General features: G+C 39.3%; 1 protein-coding gene across 1 annotated transcript; it reads right to left on the bottom strand.

Moving 5' to 3' along the window:
- Positions 1–1,642: 1,642 nt before the first annotated feature.
- On the bottom strand, positions 1,643–23,391 carry RAB39A (RAB39A, member RAS oncogene family). The gene is made up of 2 exons (XM_004282273.4): positions 22,986–23,391; positions 1,643–2,141 (listed from the first exon to the last, which is right to left on the bottom strand). The coding sequence occupies exons 1-2, from the start codon at positions 23,210–23,212 to the stop codon at positions 1,715–1,717; spliced, it is 654 nt and encodes a 217-aa protein (XP_004282321.1). The 5' UTR covers positions 23,213–23,391; the 3' UTR covers positions 1,643–1,714.
- Between the last annotated feature and the right edge of the window lie 1,295 nt (positions 23,392–24,686).

The following is a 24,686-nucleotide window of genomic DNA, read 5'->3' as shown; positions in this document are numbered from 1 at the left end:
GGTTGAAGAATATTCCATTGCATATATATACCATATTTTCCTTATCCAATAATCTACTATGGACACTTAGATTGTTTCCATACCTTGGCTCTTGTGAATAATGCTACAATGAACATGGGAGTACAGATATCTCTTCAAATAATGATGATGTTTCCTTTGGATATATACTCAGAAGTGGAAGGGAGGAAGAGCTTATGACACAAATTGACCATGTGTAAAAGATGTTGTAGGAATGAAAAAGTCTGAACACCTAGGAAGAAAGGGGGAGCATAGAGTATTTGGAAAGGACATTGTTCAAGGTCATACATAGTTTAAAATTATGACATTTCAGTGGGCCCGTATGCATGAAGGCTTGCTTATATTTCGGGATTTGAATACAGTGCAAAGAAGTGTTGCTAAATTTTCGATCAACATCAAAAAAAACGGTGGAAATGTTTTTTCTTTTATTATGAAACTGCAGGAAAGGCAAGCCTTATAAGCAGCATGAGGCCCAGTAGAATTTTCCCTGATGATAGTGGTAATTTAGAGAAGAAGAAGGATCTAAGGCCATAGAACAATTTTGAAAGCAAAATAAGACTGCTGAGTCTTCACCCAGTGTATGAGATTAAGTTTTAACGGCATATGATGAAGTGACCATGACACAACCAGCAGAGCTCGTTGAATTGTTGAAAATGGCTCTTGAAGCTACAGGAAATGGACAGTAGACATAGAAAAAGAACAAGGTAAATCCAAAAGAGTGGAAGGACAAAATTAATCAAGAGAAAAGTCAAAAATAGAGGAGAAAAGCAGTAAACTTGACAAATAAAACCAAAACATTCTTTTAGAAAGACCAGTAAAATAAGCAATATTTGGCAAATATGATAGAGATGGGACTAGCTATAAAACAGAGAATTTTTTTTTTAATTACAAAAGAATACTATGCTAGCTTTATACCAACACATTTGAAAATCTGGACAAAATGGCTAAGTTTTTCTTGTCTAAATAAGGACAGTATACTATAACAACAAAACATTTGCTGATAGTGATCCTTCGTTTTTATTTTCACAAATATTTGCAATAAAACCTTTTGCTTGGATCCTTAGATATCATTATAAAACATAAAATTTTCAGGAGCAATAAATCAGAGAACAAAAATTAATATAAAACTTATCTTCTCATGTTCAGGCAAAATTAAGGGAGAATAAATATTTCAGAGAATGGTTAAAAACCTGGTACCTTAAACAAGGAATTGTTATTTTAGGCCTAGTTAATAACTCTGTGATTGTTTACTTTGTAAGTAAACAGTACACTTTTAAATCCACTTTACTATTTAATATTAATTAATTAACACTAGAGAATGTAATTCCTGGTAAAATCTTTTCAATCAGATTATATATGCACAAAACATCCATTTCAAACTGTCAAGAAAAATGAGTAATATTGACATATTTGGATATTATGGTCAGTTATATGCTAACAAAGTGAGAATGGAGGCAATTATGTAGATACTCCAGTTTCCAGAAAAAGTCGTCTGCTTTGCTTGATAATTTAGCAAAATACCAATCTGGTAGTTTAACAAGTAACCATATTGCTCTGAATCAAATACCTTACAAAATAGTGTTAGCATGGGTTTATAACTTTTTAAAATGCTTTCATCACATCATTCTGTTGTTAATGTCGGTATTTATCCTGAAATGACACCCAATCTGTTCTTAGTTCTTTGGCACGTATGAAATCAGCAGAAGCACTCTTTCCTGGGTTTTACTGCTTCCTCAGAAGAATGCACAGTATTTGGAACGAAACCACTTCTAACCCCTTCCCAGCCATCCTGAATACAAATTTCTCCCCTTTTAATAAGCTCATATATGTCTCTTGTCAAGATAGTGAAGGATTCCTCAACATTTGTAGCATCTTTTGCTGAGGTTTCTATATACTTCATACCACAGTCTGCTGACAGTCTTTCAGCTTCTTCCCTTGTAACTTGACGTTGTGAAGCTAAATCACATTTATGTCCCACTAGCAGAAATACAATCTGAAATGGCTGTACATGCATTTTTGCTTCTTCTAGCCAATCTTTCACATGTTCAAAAGATCGTCGGTTAGTAATGTCAAATACTAAAAATCCACCAACCGAGTTGCGGTAATAAGATCGAGTTATTGATCTGAAAAATAAATAGAAAAAAAGGTTGTAATTAATGTGATTTAACTAGAGTTTATAAGTCAAATATGAAGTGTCAAAGTGAACAAAAAAATTCTATGAAACTAATATGCAAGCCAGTTTCATCCACTGACATTAGATATTTAAAAATAGACAAATAAGCACTTACATGTCATCTCACACTCAGAATTACTTGTTTTTATTTTAAAATATCTGATAGAATAATTATTACATTACTGTGGTTAAAAGTAGGCACACAAAAAGATTTGGCGTGGGGCAGAGGTTACACAGCAGACCAGATCTTAAGAATCTCTCCCTATCATTTAAATCAACAGGCTCCTCTTTATGTCAGTTAAGGAAGAAGAAACAAGGGCAAACTTGTTATATCAGTTACAGGTTTCGTCCTGGGCTATACCTATTCAAGAAACAGGAAATTGTTCAGACGTGGGATATGAATCTGAGATGTGCGTACTTATGATTGTTTGCCTCTACCGATCTAGGCTCTTCTGATCAAGGTTCCTGTTGGGTAGCCCCTCTCCCATGGCTATGGCTTTCACCAGGTTCTGGCAATCTCATTTCCTTTCCTTGCCCCATCTGGCCAGGTCGTTAATGGCTTCCCACTGTTGCTATTACTGAATGCATCACCATCCTTTATTGGTGCCCTTGACCTTGCCCGCATTTCTGGAAAGTCACTACATTAAACTCTTTTCAGTTAACCTTTCAAGTGTGCCATTTGTTTCCTGACTGAATCATGAGGCAAGGGGCCAAGGCTATACTGTTTTATATTTTTGCCTTTACATATGTTGTCTTCTCTACCTAGAATGTCTTCTACCCTTTTTTTTTGCCAGCAAACTCCTATTTCTTCTTTGAGTCAGTTCAAAAATCCTGTCATATAAGAAGACTTCCCTGTCACTGTCTTCTCCCCCTCTACCTCTCTTAGGCACTTCTCTCTCTTATAATTCCATTGAACCTTTGGCATACCGCCATTATATCAATTTTCATAATGTGCTGATTGGGTTTGTTGGTATGTCTCCTACTCAATTCAAAGCTCCTTTAGGGTTAAACATATTCTATGTATCTAAGAACTTCCTGGCAAATGATGGATGTAATTTAATATTTGCTATATTGGATTAATTAATCTTATCAGAGAGGGAAAGTGTTAAATGTTGTATTAGCCAGAAATCACATATGTGTCTCAGCTTCCAAGTTGTCAGTGATCTTGTTTTTTTTGGTCACGCCGCGTGGCTTGCGGGGTCTTAGTTTCCTGACCAGGGATCAAACCCGGGGCCCCCTGCAGTGGAATTGCAGAGTCCTAACCAGTGGACCGCCAGGGAATTATCCCAAGTTGTCAGTGATCTTAAGCATTGAGATCATCCTTAACCAAGTTCATCTGTTACTTGCCTGAGGCACCAAAGATCTTTGTGTAGGGCCAGTGTGTTATTTGGTACTCTCCAACTTTTACATACCTTCTTTATCCTTATTGCTGAAATCACAGCTCAGTTTAGTGACCTGATACCACAAGTACTACTTGTTGAAGAAAGTTTCCATATCTCCTGCTTCCCCTTCTCCTCAGAATTCATGGTAGAGAGGTTCTCAAGCGACTACTTAAAAAAACAACCTCTCTCAAGGACTACTGTACCGTACAGTTGTTGACAGTAAGAAAAAATCTCCCACTATCACTGGCAGGCTACAAATAATGCAGTTCATTTAAGTTGTTGCTGTTTTTTTAATTTTGAGGGATAATTGATTTGTTATTGTTTTGCTACTCATCTATATATGTGTGAATTTAGACAGATGTGCAGTGTCTTAAGAGAAACCTAATTAAGGCTGTTATTAGACTAAAAGCTTTCATTTACTCAGCACCAAGTCTGCATTACCACCCACCCCCTGCAATTAATTTACCATTAGTATAATTTAAAACAACATGCTTTTGTGTTTAAAAATTCAACATTGAAATGTTTGTCTATTAGGCAGAGGCATGTAGGAAATACCATATTTTCTAGCACTTTGTATTTAATTTTGAAAACATATTTGGAACACAGTTGCCAAATCATTCTATAGAATAAAATTATAGCAAAGTATATGTAACATATTCTATAAAACAGCCCTTATTAATAATTAATCGGAATAAAAGGTCTTAATAGGACATCTGCCTTTTTCTATATAATAATTTGATCTCCAGTTTGTGTCTGGATATTAGATTTAGAATTCTGATAATGGTTAGCCTTCAGATTCATAATTAGTTGTCCTAAAAGGCAGGGTTTCCCCTAAAACAACTGGGCATCCCTGCTGTCAGTTATTTAGGGGAAGAGACAGGCCTTCAAGACTGAAAAATGGAACTTGAAAGGCAGGTCTTACAGAGATGATGAGGGAACATCTATCTTTCTCTGGAACTTCCTCTCTTGGGTCGAGACACTTAGGTCTTCAGAAGGTCTTGAAGGTATTTTAAGGAGGCAGGGAACAGACCCTAAAAGAACAAGGTAGATAGGCCTCCCTGTAAAGAATCCAAGAGTTGCAAAGAATGATGAGTAACAATTCTTTATAAGCAACAACATCTTTTGCATGTTATTTTATATCTATTTCCTTCTGGGCTTTGAAAGTCTCACTGAATGAATAAATGATTTAAAGAAAGCCTGGGAAAAGTTCCACTGGACAATTACAGGTGTGACATTTTAGAATACAGACATGTCCTCTTTGTCATGAGCTATTACACTGTTGAGAAATGGTTCTTGGCTTAAAACCTGGCTTTGAGACTAGACACCTGAACATCATCTGAGTGCTCATCAAGAAATATGTTCTCTGATTCACCAGGCGGGAACTTTCTCATCAAGCAGAAGTCATATATATAGGCAGGAATAGGGGTGGGACCTGAGGGGACCCAGAGTAACAAGGCTCACACACCCAGCATATCTACTTCTGCAGCACCCTCACAACCTATGGCCTTATGTGGATTTCCCTATAGTTAAAGGGGAAAAAAAATTCAAGTCTGCCTTACAGATGGCTCTAAATAATATGCTGGCATCAGTCTACTCCACTCAATAGTGGAAAAGAGAAATCCTTCCATTTGTGGAACTTTTAGTGGTACTTTTTCCAGAGGAAGAGATGGCGAGATGAAGGTTAAGGATCTACACCAATACACGAGCAGAGGCTAAGGGTTTGGAATGTTGGAAAAAACAAAATCAGAAGACTGATACTAAGGAGGTTTGGCATGTGTAGGTGGGTCTTGAGTATGCAAATACTGTATCCTATGTGAATACTCACCAAAAGCCCCCTGTTTGAAAGAGTTCCTAATAATTGGTGAAACAAAATGTTCTGTTCTATAGTCATCAGTCAGTATTTTTATCCCAGTTTGGACTCACAGTAATCATGGTAGGAGGCTGGGACTGGGCTGAGCAGAGACTTTCTCTTGCCTCAACCGTCACTGCTTAATACCCAATTTTCCAGCAGTTACTGACACCTTGGATATGGTACCTTACTCTGGGAAAACCATCACAGAGGAGACACTGATATGTCCTCACTGTAATAGACATTTAACGTGGACTCAAGCCATGCTAGCACCACCATCCATGAACTTATGGAATACCTTATACAAAGTCATGGTATCCCACACTTTGCTATAGACCAAAGGTTTCAGTTAACAGAGGAAGAAATGGGCTGATGCCATAGGATTTGTTGACCTTATGTCACTATCACCTAGAGGCATATACCTATAAAACTGTGGAAAGGGTTATTAAGATTCAGTTATGTTAACAGATACACACACACACACATATATATAATATATAAACAACAAGGACCTACTGTATAGCACAGGGAACTATATTCAATATGTATTACAATAACCTCTAATGGAAAAGAATCTGAAAAAGAATATATACATATATATAAAACTGAATCACCTTGCTGTACTCCTGAAACTAACACAACATTGTAAATCAACTATACTTCAATTAAAAAAAAAAAGATTTAGTTATGCTCATGTCCAGGAGTTGACACCCTGTAAGATTTTAGCATGATTCTTCAGGATGTATACGTTCTAAGCTAGTGAGTAATACAGTAGGTGGTGTTTTTTTCCCCATGAATAGATGCTCTGGTATGGGAAACAAAGGGTAAAAGTGGGGTGATGGTACCTCTTGCAATTACACTCAATGAGTCACTAAAATTTTTTGTTGCTTCTAATTCCTGTGACTCTGCTGATATAAAGGTTTTAGTATCCAAGGGAGAAATGCTTTCACTAGAGAACCTCGTGATGCTTCTATTGAATTAGTAGCTGAGACTGCCAATTGTCCATTTGGGGCTTCTTATGGCAGTGGGTGAACAGGCAAAAAAGGGGCAACAGTATCAATGGGGACCACACTGGCCTCCTGCAGTCCTTGCTGCCCAGAACTTCTGGGATCTTTTGGTTCATTTCATGCCTGGTCCCTCCAGCTATCCTGTCAAGTCTCTGGCACGCAGACATGCTTCCAGTAACTTTCGTTTTTGATTAATGTCCTCAAGTTGGTTTTGTTGCTGGCAACCAAAGACCTGATTGATAGAGGCTACAGATATTTTGTAGGAAAAGAATGATACAAAACAAAGTCGCAAACATTTTATAAATTTCAACATAGCTTTATGAAGCCAAAATTCCTTCATTTAAAAAAATTGTGGTAAAAAACAGATGAGATTTACCCTCTGAACAATTTTTAAGTATACAGTATTATTAACTATAAGCACAATGTTGTACCACAGATCTCTAGAACTTTTTCATTCTGCATGACTGATACTCCCATTCCCATTGATCAGCAACTCATTTCCTACCCTCCCCCCAGCCCCAAGCAGCCACCATTCTACTTTCTGCTTCTGAGTCTGACTACTGTAGTTACCTCATATAAGTGAAATCATGCAGTATTTGCCCCTCTGTGATCGGCTTATTTTGTTGCAGGAAAATGGGGAGCGAGAGGACAGTCCTGTCCCAGGTCTCAGGTGAGTCCCTGGGACAGGCCACCACGTAAGGGTCCTTGGCTTTGTGCAGGAAAGAATTCAAGAGCGAGCCATAGTAAAGTGAAAGCAAGTTTATTCTGGGAGATACACACTATACAGGCAGAGTGTAGGCCATCTCAAAAGGCACAAGGCCCTGAAATATGGAGTGGTTAGTTTTTATGGGTTGGGTAATTGCATAGCCTAACGAGTGGTAGGATTATTCCAACTCTTTTGGGGAAGCAGCAGGGATTTCCAAGAATTGGACCACTGCCCACTTTTTGGCCTTTTATGGTCAGCCTCGGAACTGTCATGGCACCTGTGGGTGTGTTGTTTAGCATGCTAAGGCATTACAATGAGCATATAATGAGGCTCAAGGTCTACTGGAAGTCAAATCTTCTGCCATCTTGGGCCTAGGTTGGATCTAGCCAGTTTATGTTGTATAGTCAATGTCATTCTTTTAAAGGTTGTGATCTTTAAAGTGTGTGCCCACTTCCCTCCTGTCTCAATTTCACTTAGCATAACATCCCCAAGATTCATCCATGTTGTAGCATATGACAGGATTTCCTTCTTTTTTTATGGCTGAATAATTTTCAACTGTATGTATATAACACATTTTCTTTATCCATTCATCTCAAAGTTTATTCTTACATGTATATTCGCTTTAGAATAGAAAAGAAAAATGGTTGCCTTGTTTATGTAAACATTTTAAACTGTTTAATTTTTCTAATTTTTTTTCCTGAAATAATATATAGACAAGTGAAATTGAGAGCACTGAATTGGCTTACATTTTATAAAGAATTACTTAATATATGGGCAATGCAACCAAAAAATGTGAATGAAATCTTAGATGTTATTATTATGAACTTTATAGGATGTGCACTGCTCTCTTAAAAAAGCAACAAAACATAGAGAACTTGCTGACTTACCTGGGTAAAATGAGCCAGATGGTCCACTGGAAATGCCCTTCTTGTGGCTTTGCCAATTGCCAAATAGGTATTTAGAAGATGGAAGTACTTTGATGACAAAGGCTGCTGGCAGCAAGCAGCCTATGAATGCATTAGCCTTATGAGTGCCTTTTTTCACCATGACATTACATTCCTACTGCCCTTCTGGGAATAGTCACTGTGTTGATGCTTTATTTACCTGCTTCACTTGCCTTGTAATCCGGGCCCTTAGAACTGCTTTCGAGAAACTAAAACACAAGTCTCCCCGCTCCTTGTATTATTACTGACTCTAACAGTCCCTGCCTTTGCCTTCTAAAACTTGGGGCTTATAGCTTAGAATATCTTTTTTCATACATACAAACATTAAAATTCTCTATGTGTAATTCCAGGGTCTTTCCATCAAAAATCAAGTCTGTGGTTGTGGAGGCTATATGTAATACTGACAGGACCTAATGGCCGTATTCTGTCTTTGAATACGTGAATCAATTCCCCTGTGACCATCTTTTATTTTTCTTTTACCACAGGTCATCATTATATGATAGTGAGGCCTTGTTATCACCCCCAGCATGCTCTATTCACCTTTTATCTTCTATTTTCCTCTACAGTTAACACATTCTAACGTCCTATATAATTTTTCCAACTTATTTGGTTATAGCCCATCTCCCCCCATTAGAAGATAAGCTCCATGAGAGCAAGAATTTTTGTCACTGTTTTCGGAACACTGTATCCCTAGTGTCTAAAACAGAACTGGGCATGCATGAGGCCTACTGAGAGTTGTAAATAAATAAACAACTGAATTAATAAGTTCAGACTCTGTAAGACTGTACCCAGGCAGCATGCAAATGCTAAGCAAATGGGAGAATAACAGAGGGAAATACAAAAAAGCTTATCTCCTTTGGATATTTATAGTAGGGATTCATGAAATGGGCTAAATAACAAAAAGAGAAGTGGGCTGAATAACAGTGCACACTGTAAATATAAAGGTGAAACCATCCACTTTTTCTAAAGAACTACTGTATTTAAATTGGTAGTAATTCAAATTGCATTTTGTAGTGGATTCTGGAAGGCAGAACAAGTTAATGTGAAAATCCAAATAATTTAGAAATTAATGAGAAATGTTTCTAGCTTCACTATTTGTCTGTAAGATGATAATGAAGGATGCTTATTTGCTATTTGGTATGGTACCAGAAAATGTATAAAAGATTTTAGCACTTATTCTGACACTTTCTGGCATCCTTTTGCAGAACAAAAATGAGATGATGACCAGCTTCTCATGATTATTTTATTTTCCATACAACATAATATATTATGTGATTTAACATAATTAAAGAACATTTTTTCTTGGGTTATAATCCTCCTACCATTTTTGTGACTTATGTTTCCATACAACTTTCTCAATATTGCTTCATTTCATGTGATTTGTATATCTCTCCACATTTATAATTTATATTGGTGTTTATCCTTTTCTCATTTCATTCTATGTCTGAAATTATGCAGCTTTTATTTTCAAGTCATTTGAATAGACTGTCCTTCTTTTTCATTCTTTTTCTAAGTTTGTGTTTTCATCAAAGTTACCTGTGCACTTACCACACATTCTTATTTTTCCTATTCCCCAAACTTGCCAAAACTGTACTGTTATATCATAATTTTAGGAAGATCATTTCTTGGCATTTGTGTTATTCTGACCATGTATACTTTTCAATGCTGAGCCCTGGAATAAACTGATTTCTTTTCCTTAGAGTTAATAATTATCTTGCATATTAATCAAGATAGGCCAGGCCATGCTATAGTAAGAAACAACCCACCTCTTGATAGGAAGAACGTTAAAAAACCTGGGCTGTATTTTAAAACTACCACATGTGAGTTCTGCTCAAATTCACTAGTTAGAATTAGTCAAATGATTCTTAGTCAAGAGGGAAGGGAAATATATTCCTCCCGTGTGTCCAGAAGAAAAGAAGCATCAGATATGAGTTAGCACTCTCTACCACATCTTTTTATTCCTTTCTTTTTCTTTTTGCTGAATTTTCCAAGTAGTCCTTAATAACCTAACCCCAAACTCTGCCAGTTGCCATTTTTTAAAAAGTTCATTCCTGTTAGCTTTTCTGTCAATTTCATCTTCCTGAGGAGGTCTCTCTTACAATCTTCTGCCCTGCTCCAATCGGGCCTGGTTGTCCTTGGTATCTGTGGCAGAGAGAGCATCCTATGATCTCCCTTCACCATTTTCTTGGGCATTTCCTTTGCTTTTCTTCAGGGGTAAATCTCCTGTTCCTCAGAGCCCATGTCTTCATTCTTGGTTTATTCTTTTATGCACATTATGTGTTTGTCTGTGTCTGTGTGTGTGTATATAGAGCACATCCTCAAGTAGCTTCCTAAAAAAGATTCATGAGGGAAAACAAAAGATGCATGAGGTAATATTTTGAAGTCTTGCATGTTTTTATTCTGCTTTCACAGTTGAATGACAGTTTGGTCAGATATAAAATCCTTTCAGAATTTTGAAGTCTCTCCATTGCCTTCTAGCTTCAACTGTTGTTTTCGGGAAGGCTGAAGTCAATCTGATTCCAGATCTTTTTTATGTGACCTTTTATACATGTCCCTCCCCCACCCCACCCCAGAAGTTTGTAGGAACTTCTCTGTGGCCCCAGTGTTTAGAATTCCACGATGATGTCCCTTAGAATGTGTCTACTTTCATCTATTGTGCTGGACCCTTCCAATCTGAAAACTCAGGTCCCTCCCTACATCTAGGAAATTTTTTTGAATTGCTTCACTGATGATTTCTCCCCTCTGTTTTTTCTGCTCCATTTTTCTAGAATGCCTGTTACTTTTTTATTGAACCTTTTGGACTAGTCCTCTAATTTAAAAAATATATATATATTTCCTATTTTCTAAGTCTTTGTCTTTTTGTCCTACTTTTTGAGAGATTTCCCCAACTTTATATTGTTTTATTTTTTTCTATTGTGTTTCCAAAAGCTCTTTTGTTCTCAGAATATTCTTTTGAAAAAATAGTATCTTGTTCTTCTTTTATGATTTAAATACTTGCCCACTATCCCTCTGAGAAGATTAAGGACAGGGTTTTTTGGGGGGGGTTGTTTTTTTAAACATTCCCTTCTCCCTTATTAACTTTGTTTTTCTGGTTGCTTTTGGTTTCTGTTTATTTTGGTCTCTAGGTTTCATGTTACAGATTTCCTAGTATTTCTTGTAATCTTTCATTGAGACTAAAAGCCTCACTCATAAGATGATCAGGCTGGATCATTTAGTTGAGGAAACTCTAATGTTGGCCTCTTAAGTCTTTCTTCTTGGCCTGGTCAGATTTGTCAGAAATGATTTCACCAATGTCCTGTTTGAAGGGTGAAGGTCTGATTACTAGCATTCTGGGAGCTAAGATGGGGAAGAGGGCTAGACAGTCTTAGCATACAACATGCATACATTCACTTAAAGCCCTTACTTTTAATAAGGGACCCCAACCTCAATTATGCCTGATGCTTCCAGTAAGAGACTCTATGTTTAACTCTTTTCAAAGAATAAATTTCTAGTTTTTTGCTAATGTGGGGGGAGAGGAAGTCACCTGGTGTGTGGAATGGTGGAGGGGATGTGAGGATCCAGTCTTTCTTAAACAGACTGACAATCAATGATCCTTATTTTAGCATTCCCACTTCAGAAGTATCTGGTGTCACCATTTCCTGAATCTTTAGGGGATTCAATGATATATACTGGTTTGGTCTTTAGCTTTTTCCACCCCTAGCTTAGAAGCCCATTTTCTTTAATCTGCTAATTCATTTACCATTCCTCCATCTGCTTTCTTACTTCCAAAATTTTTTTGCTATTGTCTCCTTACCTATTCTCCTTGCTAGGATTTATGGTTAAAAAACAAAACTATTGTCACTTTAGTGAGGTTTCAGGAAAAAAAGCTAAAATAGGCAAAGGTGTTCAATCTGCTATCATTACTGGAAGTTACTTCTTTTTTAATTGTTATTATTTCCTATTGTTATTTCTCTTACTACTGACATATCCGTCATGTCCCAGCATCAAGGACCACGTTCTTTCTGATACATCCTCTGAAACTAGCCCTAACCCTACACACAGATGACAATTCCTCCCTTTGTTCTGCCACCAGAACTTATTTTAGTACTTACTAGCCTTTATTCCAATTATTTATTATCTTTCTTTGCTGTGAGTCTGTGAGAAAGATCTCTAATTGTCCCCCAGTGTCTATTCTCCCTGTCTTCCTTTAGTAATAGAACTCCATGAGTTTTAGCTTGCACATAGCAACTCATATAGAAACTATATTCCCCAGCTTTCTTACAGTTAGTTTTGGCATATCACTAAGTTTGGATCGATGGAACATGATAAGTTATGTGTGCAGTCTGACGTTCATCTGCTTGAAGACACCATTTGCCCTAGGCTTCCTCTTTCTCCTTCTTGCTTGTTAGGAAATGGCAATGACTAGAAAACCCTGGAAACTGATGTTGAGGCACAGCCACCTGGATAGTCCAGAACTGCTCACTCTGGACTATTAACATGGGGAGAGAGAAACAAAGTTCTGTATTATTTAAGGTAATATATTTGGTCAGTCTCTGTTATAGCAATATAGTCTGTACTCTACCCAGTATAGAGACAGCATGGACCTTGAATGTGAGACTATATCATATTTATTTTTATATCTATTTTTGCATCTAGTGCCTGGTATACAGTTAATCTAAACAAATGCATAGATTTCCACACATAAATCATAATCCTGATTGATTTCAGTTTCTCTAGAAAAAAAAGGAAAACTACTTCACAGTTCTTTTGTAACTTTACGACACCATAGGCAGTATTTGCTTGTAGCTTTGCCTAATACCCAACATCTCTCCTTGTCTAACAAGGCAAAAGACTTCATATAAATTTCTCCACTGCAGCGGGCTGGGTTCATTCCTGTTACTAAGTGTAGCAGTGTAGTCACTGAGTACTGCATGGAGGGGAGAATTGATTGTCATTGCAGCCACAAGTGTTTGCTGTCAGTTATCAGTACCGCTTCTATTGTGTAAAGCTATTTCTCCTTTTGTTTCTGAATATAGCCAAAAAATAATGGTTTGAGCAGACACAGTAATTAATTTGGATCTACAGAGATGGGAGTGGGGGTGGGGTTGTATGCAAACAGAATATTTTTCAGGATAGAAACTACACAATGTGCCAGTAAAACTCTTTTCAACCATGCCAGGAGGCCTGATGCAGCAGAAAGAGCACTGAACAGAGGAGTTAAGAGAATTAGGCTCTTATGCAAACCACTAACAAATGATAAGGCCTGGGGCAAGTCAAAGACTCTCTGGACATTAATTCTATCATTTTACAAATGAGACTGTTGGGACTTCCCTGGTGGTCCAGTGGGTAAGACTGCAAGCTCCCGGACTTCCCTGGAGGCACAGTGGTTAAGAATCTGCCTGCCAATGTAGGGGATACAAGTTCAAGCCCTGGTCCGGGAAGATCCCACATGCTGCCGAGTAACTAAGCCTGTGCGCCACAACTATAGAGCCTGCACTTTAGAGCGCGTGAGCCGCAACTACTGAGCCTGCGTGCCACAACTACTGAAGCCCTCGTGCCTAGAGCCTGTGCTCTGCAACAAGAGAAGCCACTGCAATAAGAAGCCCGCACACCACAACAAAGAATAGCCCATCACCGCAACTAGAGAACGCCCACATGCAGCAATGAAGACCCAGCACAGCCAAGTATAAAACAAATAAATAAATTTATTAAAAAAAAAAAAGACTCCATGCTCCCAATGCAGGGGGCTGGGGTTCAATCTCTGGTCAGGGAACTAGATCCTGCATGCATGCCGCAACTAAGAATTCGCATGCTGCAACTAAGAGTTTGCATGCTGCAACTAAGAAGTCTGCATGCCACAACTATGAAGCCCGCACACTACAACTAAGAAGTCCAGGCGGCTGGGCCCGTGAGCCATGGCCGTTGAGCCTGTGCTCCGCAATGGGAGAGGCCGCAACGGTGAGAGGCCCGTGTACCGCAAAACAAAACAAAAAACAAAACAAAACAAAAAAAAGAAGTCCGCATCCTGCAAATAGGAGTCCGCATGCCGAAACTAAGAAGCCCACATGCCCCAACGAAGATCCTGTGTGCCGCAACTAAGACCCAGTGCAGCCAAAGTAAATAAATAAATAAATACATTTTTTTTTTTAAAAAAAGGGGGACTGTTGTACCAGATCCATCCATCTGTTTCTTCCCAGTCCTATGGTTGTACCAAAATGGCCAGAATGTTGATCTCTGTAGCTTCTTTCATGTGTCTTCTCCCCCCTCGCTTTCTTGGATTCTGTTTTCAATTCATCTCTCACTAATTTTCCTCGCCTCCAATAGTCCTCTCCTATACAATTAGTTATACCTTCTCTTCCACTTTTAATTCTCTTTTTAGAGTCTGTCCATCTGTCCTATCATATATGTCTTAAACTTCACCTCATATTTGCTTCATTAACTTTTGATTTCCTAATCCCATAGCCTTTCTGTAGCCCTTAAAACAAGTACTAATGATATTGCATGATCTGTGTAAAACTGTGACAAGTGCCTAGAAGTTAGGCAAGAGGAGAAACCTTTTAATTTTGAATGAGGGGACAAAAACCAAGGGATTCTCTAGAGTCTATTGATCTGATTAGATCTTGCTCTAAAATATAGTAACCAAGTGTTTTAAAAGGGAGACCTGACGGAGTCATTCAGAAGCACCAGCAAAAGAGACAGAGAATCATATGAGAGAAGAAACCATGAGAAGTTCTCAAATATACTCCTAAAATTTAAGGAATTGCCTACAATTTTTCTTTGAAGTATTGGCTCCTAAAGTGCTCTAATCTTTCCATCTGTTGGTTCCTAAAACACTCTATGTTAAAGGACTCTGGGTTGGGAAATACCATATCTGTCTTGGGTGTTTACAAAGTATATTAGGATATTAGTATATTAAAAGCTCTGAGAAATCTGGCGACAACCCAGCACTTCCAAAACTATTTGATCAAGGAAACTTTTACTCAAATTACACCTATTACTTTGAAAAATGCTACTTTGAAGAAAAATGATGGGCAATGCCTAGAATTTGAGAATCTATAATCTTTCTTTATAATGACTTCTGTTATGGCCAGGAAGTTCTTAGTATCTAACTCCCATTTGCAGTATTCTCTCTTGATCTCTTCTTAGAGAAGAGGGTTCAGTTTGGGCCACACACTATTCTTTTGTATTTCTGAGGCAGGAGTCTGTGATTAAGGCTGTTCTTCAGCCTTATCCATTTGAAGCCGTATCCCACTAAGTCCTACGAGATGGAAATACATTTGGAAAGCCTAAAGAATCAGAAGAAAAACCACTTTTAACATTCCTAGTACAGGAAGATAATTTAAGCAGAGATTTTGACCAATTATACAAAAAGCAGAGGAAAGAATAGGCATAGAGAAGGATAACATTTTGCCAAGAAAAGTCACTGATGAATTTTGGGGCGTGGCTTGATAAAGACCTTTCTCAGGTGACTCTGATGCACTCACTATACCAGTGAAGTAGAAATAAACCTACGAGAGAAGTCTCTGTTCCCTTACCTCAACATTTTTTTGGCACTGAGATATTTTTGATGGTTTCTTTATATCCTAGCTATTGATATCAGTGGATGGTCTTAAGGACTTACTGCCAGTAATAAAATAATTTTATTTAGCATATTGTTCCTAAATGAAAAATGAATTATCACCATAGGAAGGAAATAGAAAAAAACTTCAGTACGTTTTAAGAATGTTTAAAAGCACACTAAGATTCTAAACCAAAATAAAATAATATGCCAGCTAGCCATCGACATTTACTCAGTCATGCTTGTACACAGAACTACTATCTGTATTTTGAAACTCTTTCACAGCTTAAACTAAACATATACTTTTAAATTTAAAACATATTGGACCTCTGTTCTGGAACTCCTACAGGTCAGAACAGTACTTCATTACACAAAGTGATTCTTTCCAGAAAACAATGGGTTTTAACAATATTTGTTTCTTGATAAGCTAGGTAGATTGTGTGGGGTAATAATTTTTAAATGAACTTCCCTGAATTATATATTGTCAGAACTGATTAAAAGTTACTGACATTTGGAGGCAGATATATTAGTATCATAAAGTACAGGCTTTGTAGGTATTTCACTTTAGAAAGAATGAAAATATCTTAAAAAGTAAAATCTGATGTTTCTGGTGTGTGTGTGTGTGTGTGTGTGTGTGTGTATACCTCAGTATTAGTTGAGTGGTTCACCTTTTTTTTTTTTTTTTTTTTCGGTACGCGGGCCTCTCACCGTTGTGGCCTCTCCCATTGCGGAGCACAGGCTCCGGACGCGCAGGCTCAGCGGCCATGGCTCACGGGCCTAGCCACTCCGCGGCATGTGGGATCTTCCCGGACCGGGGTTCTGCATCGGCAGGCGGACTCTCAACCACTGCGCCACCAGGGAAGCCCCACCTTTCTTTTTCACTGCTTGACAGAGCAGACTGATAGAATGCAGATTCCCTTCTAACTCAGCTAGGATAAGAATAACTGGCTCTTAAAACACCAAGATAAACATTCTCAGATCATTCCAAGAAGTTGCTCTTTAAACTTTAACATGGCTATGGAGGCTAAGTTGTTAAGAAATCTTTGTATGCTAACCAAACTGACTGACAATGGCTAGAAATTTCTTCTCTCTCTCTTTCTCTCAGACTGAGCGAAGCACTTTTCTTCATGTGAAAACTTTACTGAGTGATTCATGTACTAGCAACATTATCTCTAATTTTTTTTTCTAGCCCTTTCTTTGAAAGCTAAATGTGGAGCCAATGTGTCAGAATAGGTGGTCATCAATGCAGCATGATGAGAGGAAACTCCGACACCCATCAGCCATAGATCCATAACTCTGCCAACAGGGAAATGTTACTTCAAGATGAGGTGTTACCTCCTAGGTGGTCATCCTCTTTTAGAATAGAAATACTCCTGTCAGAACCCTTATTAAGTTTTAATAATTTTGTGTCTCTTGGTCATCTAGCTACTTCTCTCTCTGAAGCTAAGATGGAGTAGTAAGGGATGGCTTTTCGACTGAGATGTGAGGGAAAATAGAAGTGAAGGATAGGTCAAGGTCCTACTATCCAAAAACAGAAGGAAAGAAAAGTAGGAAAGCCCCAAAGTCCCCAAGAATGAGTTTTACCTACTTTACAATTTTGCCTGCTGCTGGCCTAGGGCCTTCAAACATTGGAGTACAATATTTAGTCTACTATATTTACAATATTTAGTTACTAAATTGTCAGAATGTATAATCACCTTCATATAGCAATATGTCATTGAGGCTGTGGCTATACATGCGAAATCAATTGATTCATTGAAGAAAAAAGAAATTAAGAAAAATAGTCACAGGTTTTTGAAATTACTGGCTAGCTTCTTAACTGTACTGACTATACAATCACTCAAAATGGTCTGAATGCTCTGAGTGGACAGTGAAAATAACTTTTATCATATAAAAATACATTTGGCTACACAGGTCATTTTTCCACATTCTGCTACACTTGTTAGAAATGATGCTGGCTCCTTCTTACATACAGTTTTACTCTGAAACTCCATAAAGTAGACACTTTTTGGGGTGACTGCTCACTTCCTTCTTCTGTGAATTTCTCTTTCCCAAAAAGTAGACCCTTACAGATTCATTTGCATTGGATGACCCATAATGCATACCTGGGATATTTGTATTATAATCCCTTTGTGTTTTATGTATACATTATCTTAATAACTGGACCCTGGGGGAGCTGATTCACTGGCCAATCAAATAGCCAATGAGAATTTTTCTTTCAAGAATTTGAATAAGAGGCTCAGAGACTGAGACAGTTGGGAGCTGACAGCATTGGATAATGGAAATAGACTAGAGAGAAAATCCACAAACTCTTGTTATTAGAGCTTCCATATTTTCAGACACTTGTATGTTCAGTGAGATTTTTGTCTCTCATGAGACCTGTATCATTTATAATTTATGCCTTATATCCAAACTAATTTGGTTATATTTCTGTTACTTAAAACACAAATAATTTTAACCAAGACAGTATATTATCAGATTACTCAATACAAATATAGTCTAGCTTTCTATTGTTTCTAATAACTTGGAACTACAGTAGACTGCAATGATTATGGGACTTAGTTGTGGACAATCTCTGCTCTGTTACCTATGCAATATGAACCCACCAATCCACTATCAGAAAATCTTTTTCTATTGAAGATCATGAACCACAGTAAGGAGAGTGGGGATCAAGTAAGGGTCCTTTTAAAAAAAACAAAAAACAAAACCTATTTAGTTTAGGAATCTTAAAAGATACCTTAAGGAGAAATATAAAATGTTCATGTTGCTTACTTCTAAAATTATGAACGGAGAACATAAATTAAACCAGTTTTAAACATTTACTTCATATGAATGTTTTGAAGGGGAAGAGAAGAAAACAGAGACAAAAGGGAGGCAGAGGGTAAATAAGGAGAATAAGTTAAAAAGAAATGAGAGCATACAAGACACATTAAAATAAAAAGGAAGGAGAGGGGCTTCTCTGGTGGCGCAGTCGTTGAGAGTCCGCCTGCCGATGTTAGGGGACACGGGTTCGTGCCCTGGTCCGGGAGGATCCCACATGCCGCGGAGCGGCTGGGCCCGTGAGCCATGGCCGCTGAGTCTGCGAGTCCGGAGCCTGTGCTCCGCAACGAGAGAGGCCACAACAGTGAGAGGCCCATGTACCGCAAAAAAAAAAAAAAAAGGAAGTAGAGGAAAAGACAGAAGGTGGGAGGAAACTATGAGTAGGGACTGATAGATGAAAGGGATAAAGGAAAAATATAAAGAAGTTTAAGGAAGGGTAAGACACATAAGGAAGAGAAAGATACACAGTAGAAGAAGAGCTAGAGGAAAAGAGATGAAGAGGCAGGCAGAGAGTTAGGGAGAGGCCCAGGATGTTAAGTGGTATTAGTTACAGGTCACCTTCAGATTTTTAGGGGGGCAGGGGAGGCTGTCCCTTTTATAGCAATTACTGCTTACAGCCCTTTAGCTGTAACCAGCCCATTAGCTGGTTAACTAATGTCTGCACGTTTTCCATTGCTCCAAACTTCAAAAGTTTAGTTGGTTCTGCTCAAAGAATGTGACTAAAGTAACTCATCAAGGGAGCTTTCCCCAAATTATACTACTAAGAACACTAGTTATCATAGATTTTCATGTTTTAAGAATAGCCCCTCAAATAAATGGTGGAAATGCTAGTTTAATCAAAGTTAAACAGGTTTCTTTGCTCAATACTTCTTGGAGTCTTTGATATGAATTTCTAAGAGAGAAATGGAATATAGGGATTTCCAAGCTTATTTGATTACAGAACGCATCCTTTAAAAAGAATCAGAAGGTATGAGTGCTCTGCAGAACACGCTTTGAGAAGAACTACACTAGGAGGACATTATTCTCTGAACTTTACAACCAGTGGCTGTAACTGTAATACCCCCAAGGCCAGACAACACGAAATAAAAGGCCCAATCTGGCTTGAAGCTTCAGGTTTTCTATCCCTATAGCTAATGTTGCTTTTTCTTTATCTCATTTTATCTTCATATTGCTTTAAGTGCTTTTCATGGGAAAAATTCAAATTTTATATTCTTACATTCTTACATTTGCTCTCTATACTTCTAGCCTTATTTGCACTTATTTATCTTATTAATGCTGTTAAGCAATATTCTTGTTTCCTTTCCTGCTAAACTTCTTCCACTATGATGATTAAAAAATAAAAGTGGTGACAGCTAGTTTCCCCCCAGTGCCAAATCCATCTTCCCTTTTTCCTAGGCACATGGTAGCCCCGTGTAAGTGTGGCCTTGTAACTAATTTCTCTTCACTGAATTGAGAGCTGAAGTGATCTGCACCACATTGGCCTCATTTGCTTAGAAGAAACATTACTTGATTTAGATCTTTACTTTCCCCTCCCCTGGAAGTGGCACACAGTGTGCCTGCAACCCAGCTTTGTTCACACAGAAGAAGATAATGTCCTAGGGATGGCAGAAAACTAAGAGAGAAGGTACTTGAATGATGGCCTGGAGCAGGCCACTCCAACAACTTGTACTACTTACCTTGAGACTGTTACACAAGAGAGAAATAAACTATTGTTAATGAAGGCACTGTAATTTTAAGTATCCTTAATACAGCAATTTAACATTTATCCTGACTAAAACATAGTGTTAATAATAAAAACCTAACAATTGAGTGTTAAGTTACAATTTACAGATGCTCACATATTCATCATTTTTCTAAACCTTCTTCACTTTGATTTTGTTCCTTTTTATTTTTTGTAAGTAGTTATTGACTACTAGCATGTATTATCTGAACTTCGAAAGCTAAGGCTTTATTTGTCAATTATACCTCAATAAAGCTGGGTAAAAAAAAGATAACTAAGGCTACTTATGGTCATAATCATCAGCTCACTATTTTGTTGTTCTGTAACATATTTGTTTATGCTTTTAAGCTATATCCTGAACTGTCTAAAGTAGGTTTCTTTTTGTTAGTTTATATCTAATCACCAATAAACCTCCAAATGGAATGTTTTCCTCAAATTCCTAATGGTATAATTATAACTAATGACAGAACTATATATTCATGAACTATATAGTACCTTTCTATGAAACAAACGTGCTTACTCAAAATAAGTATCTGTATTTTCTTAGAGGAAGGTACAGAATGATTTAACATTAATTGTTTTAAATGCAATTTTATGGAGAAACATTCTGCTAAATGAGAGAAAAGCAAGTATTTGGAGGCAGCTACTGAAATATGTATGTATTTAGGAATACATCTTTGGTAAAGAGCCAAGCAAAATAAAGTATGACTCATTGTCAGTAAACATTCCCTAAATGTCCTTGCATTATTATGAGAGAGTTACTGTCTGGTTTTAATAGTGTATATAAAATCAATTTACATTCTTCTTAAAGGCAATAAAAAAATGATGTATTTAACAGAAAAGGTCATTAAAATCTAACAAATTAATCATCCTTACTTTCTTGTCAATAAGTTTTTAAGGAAAGAATTTTAGACACAAGAAGATTTTACTACCTATGTTTCTTGTAGCTGCAATTATCAGTAGTTGCTAGAAGTTTAAGGTATAAAGAACACGTTTTTATTATTTTCACTTTAGAGGGTATAGCAAGAGCTATTAGTAAATGTTTTTTTCTGACCATGAAATATCTTAAAGTTCATCTCTGATTGATATCACAAGTGAATGAATTTGCAGTCTACCTTATAATGGTAAAACTGCAATGAATCTTAGAGATCATAAGGACTCCGTTTTACAGATGAGGAATCAGAGTTTGAAAAAAATTTTTTTTTTTTTTTTTTGGTACGTGGGCCTCTCACTGTTGTGGCCTCTCCCGTTGCGGAGCACAGGCTCCTGACGTGCAGGCTCAGCGGCCATGGCTCATGGGAGCAGCCGCTCCGCGGCATGTGGGATCCTCCCGGACCGGGGCACGAACCCGTGTCCCCTGCATCGGCAGGCGGACTCTCGACCACTGCGCCACCAGGGAAGCCCTGAAAAATTATTTTAAAGGAGGCTTCTTGAAAAAAAATCTTCTTCATGGAATTCTAGGTATTGTACAATTCAAATCAATAACCTTTAACACTTCTCTAAAGGGCTGGCCTTACTATCTTTCCACTTTACACATTGTAAAACTATGGTATAAGCAAGCTAAGCAGTTCACTTATCTCTATGAATCAGTGTCATAGCTGGGAATGGAAGCCAAAACTTGAAAGTGTTGGAACATTCTCACAGAAGTAGACTCATCTCATTCAGAATGGATGCTGGCTGGGGTGAGGGGAAGCCATGTTTGGGAAATCCGGTCAGTAAGTACTCTATTTCACAAACAGACTACTTGCTGAAGACTACAAAATGCTTGCTTTAATGAGTTCCAGTTGATAATGCAACCTTAAAAAAGCCCCAAACACTACAATATATCAGGTCCCTACTTTCCTCTAAATTCCTTGAATCCTAGAAATTTAAAATGTGCTTCATATCTGGTTAAATTTTAAATATCTTGGAAATGCGTACAAGTTACGTTTAGTTTTGGATCCCTCCTTCTCTATGCAGAAAAGTATTTTCTGATCTATTATCACTCTGGAACATTAAGTACCTATTATAAATAAAATAAAGGAAAAGTTCCTAACAAATCTCAGTATGTACATCTCTCTTTTCTTCACCAAAGCACCAATGATGACAAACTTCTAAAGACAACTCAACCCTTAAAAACAACAAAAAACTCCTCTGCTGTGCCTGTGTCCCTGATGTTACATCTAGTTGCTGTACATGACACATTCCCACGGGTCCTGGCCCAGTATTTCTGATGACCACATTCGGTGCTGTGAGGTGTTCAGACCATTACCGCATTCATCATCTCCCTCTGAACGATGCCCAATGAGCTCATGCAGTAATCTGGGTTGGAGCACTGCTTGCTGTGAAGCTAAATGGATCAATCACGAATCTGGGAACGCTTCTATGCAGTTCTCCTGGGCCGCGTAGATGGGAAGCTGCTCCGTCAGGGGAGGAAAACGGGAGCTTGGAGGAGGGTGGTCAGGTCAGGGTGTGTACAGCGAGGGACACTGAGTTTGGGGAGAAGGCAGCAGGGGAGCCGAAGAGTTGGGGATAAAAATACTAGCAGGGGTAGAGGGCTGCGGAAGAGGGGGCTGGTGAGGGTGACCTGGGCTCAGGCGGGAAAAGGAAAGACAAAAAGGGGACGCAGGAAATGGGAGCCAAAGAAAGAAGTGAGAAACTGCGGAGGAGGAAGTCGTCCCTGGAAGAGGAGGGGCAAAGGGGAAGTGAGAATGGAGTGTTTGCACTTTCGAGAGGGAAGGGCCAGAGCTTCTCCCGACACTGGCCTGTGCGGCCGACGCTTGGGGAAGGTGCCCCAGGCGGATGGAGGGGGCGGCGCGGTCCCTGGGGTCCCGGCGCCGGCGGCCCTACCTGAACCGCTCCTGTCCCGCCGTGTCCCAGAGCTGCAGCTTGATCCTCTTGCCCGGCTCGATCTCCAGCAGGCGGGAGAAGAAGTCCACGCCGACAGTGGGGTCGCAGGCTGGGGAGCGCAGCCCGGGAAAGCGGCCCTGAGTGAAGCGGTGCAGGAGGCACGACTTGCCCACTGTGGAGTCCCCGATCACGATGAGGCGGAACTGGTAGATCCAGATGGTCTCCATCGCTCACGTGCCCAGCTGGCTCTAGGGCCGCCCCACCCACCCACCCGCTGCGGGACAAGTAAGGCGGCGGGAACTGTCCCTTCAGCACCTCCCGGGCGCTCGCCTGCCGGCTTCCAGCATATTCCTGCGGCTTCGGCCGCCGCCTGGACCCCGCCCTCTCTGGAGGGAGAGGCGGGGCCCGGCAGGGCCAGGGGCGGGCCCTCGGGCCAGTGGGCGGAGCAGGGGCCGTGGTGAGGGGGGGGGGGTGGGGGGAAATAGTCTAGTTGCTTGCGGACTCCCGCCCCCGACCTCTGTAAATCACTTTCCCCCAAAGCTCACTGGGCGCCGACGGGAAAGTGGGTGTGGTGAAAGGACGTGACAGCAGCAGCAACCAATGAAAGTGAAGCAAGGTCTCAACTCTTGGAGGGTCAGCCAATGAAAAGTGAGAATCATTTTCTTACGGGCGTCAGGGCGGGCTTGTCCGATTCCGGCTCTAATTTTGGAAAACGCGGGGGCCGTAACCTGGGTCACTGTGTGGTTTCCTCTTTTAAAGATTTGACCAGTTCTGTGACCACCGTTCTTTAACCAGATTTCTGTTGGCGGCTTTCTGCTCTCTAGCCTTGTTGATTGCCACCTCCAAGGCGTTCTAATGTGAAGGAGTTGAGAGCAGAATAGAAATAAATTTGCAGAGAAAGTTCTGGATGCTTCTAGCAAGGGCTTTGGCCATTGCTCCTGCCACCACCATTTCTTCCTCACAGCTTTCAGTACTACGGAAGAGTGAGAAAAATGCCAATCGCCGCCATTGTCTCTAGGGCCCTTCAGCGAGGGGAAGGAGAGGAAAGGAAATGAAATGTTGAGATGTTCATAAAACCTCCCTTTCTTCTCGGAAGAATGGGAGCTTCCGTCTCCGTTATACATGCCGGAAAAATCCTGAAGCGGTCTCTCCTTAGCTTATGCCTGGTCAGGGATCTGAATAAAGCACAGTTGAATTTTGGCGAGATCGACTCCTTTCTCATGCCTCTCTTCTGACTTGTTAATAGTTCAAGATTTGTCTTTTAAAAGTTAAACAGTTTTGGGCTTCTCTGGTGGCGCAGTGGTTGAGAGTTCCGCCTGCCGATGCAGGGGACATGGGTTCGTGCCCCGGCCCGGGAAGATCCTACATGCCACGGAGCGGCTGGGCCCGTGAGCCATGGCCGCTGAGCTTGCGCGTTCGGAGCCTGTGCTCTGCAACGGGAAAGGCCACAACAGTGAGAGGCTCACGCACCGCAAAAAAAAAGAAAAAAAAAAAAAAAAGTTACACAGTTTTAAAGTGTGTTTTTGCCAAAGTAGAATTTTAACAATTCCACTTTTTTTCATGCCCACATGCAAACTTACACTTTTGTTATTCATCCTTACTTCCTTTCTTGTTTTGGGGGAAGAGGTATTGTTTTGAAGGATGTGTTTAATCCCCTGACACCCATCTTTTTAAAACTTTTTTCTAACAGTGATCTTTATT

The sequence above is a fragment of the Orcinus orca genome, chromosome 8, assembly GCF_937001465.1.
Source record: "Orcinus orca chromosome 8, mOrcOrc1.1, whole genome shotgun sequence".
NCBI classification, from domain to species: Eukaryota; Metazoa; Chordata; class Mammalia; order Artiodactyla; family Delphinidae; genus Orcinus; species Orcinus orca.
Note: the sequence above shows the minus strand (reverse complement) of the source record. Positions and strands in the feature narration are given on the sequence as shown.

What these genes read in the sequence shown, in the direction of transcription:
- RAB39A (XM_004282273.4), bottom strand. Translation starts at nt 23,212, where the DNA reads ATGGAGACCATCTGGATCTACCAGTTCCGCCTCATCGTGATCGGGGAC. An exon ending in GCGGGACAGGAGCGGTTCAG is followed by an intron (nt 2,142 to 22,985) that starts GTAGGGCCGCCG and finishes TTTATTTTTCAG; the next exon opens with ATCAATAACTCGATCTTATT.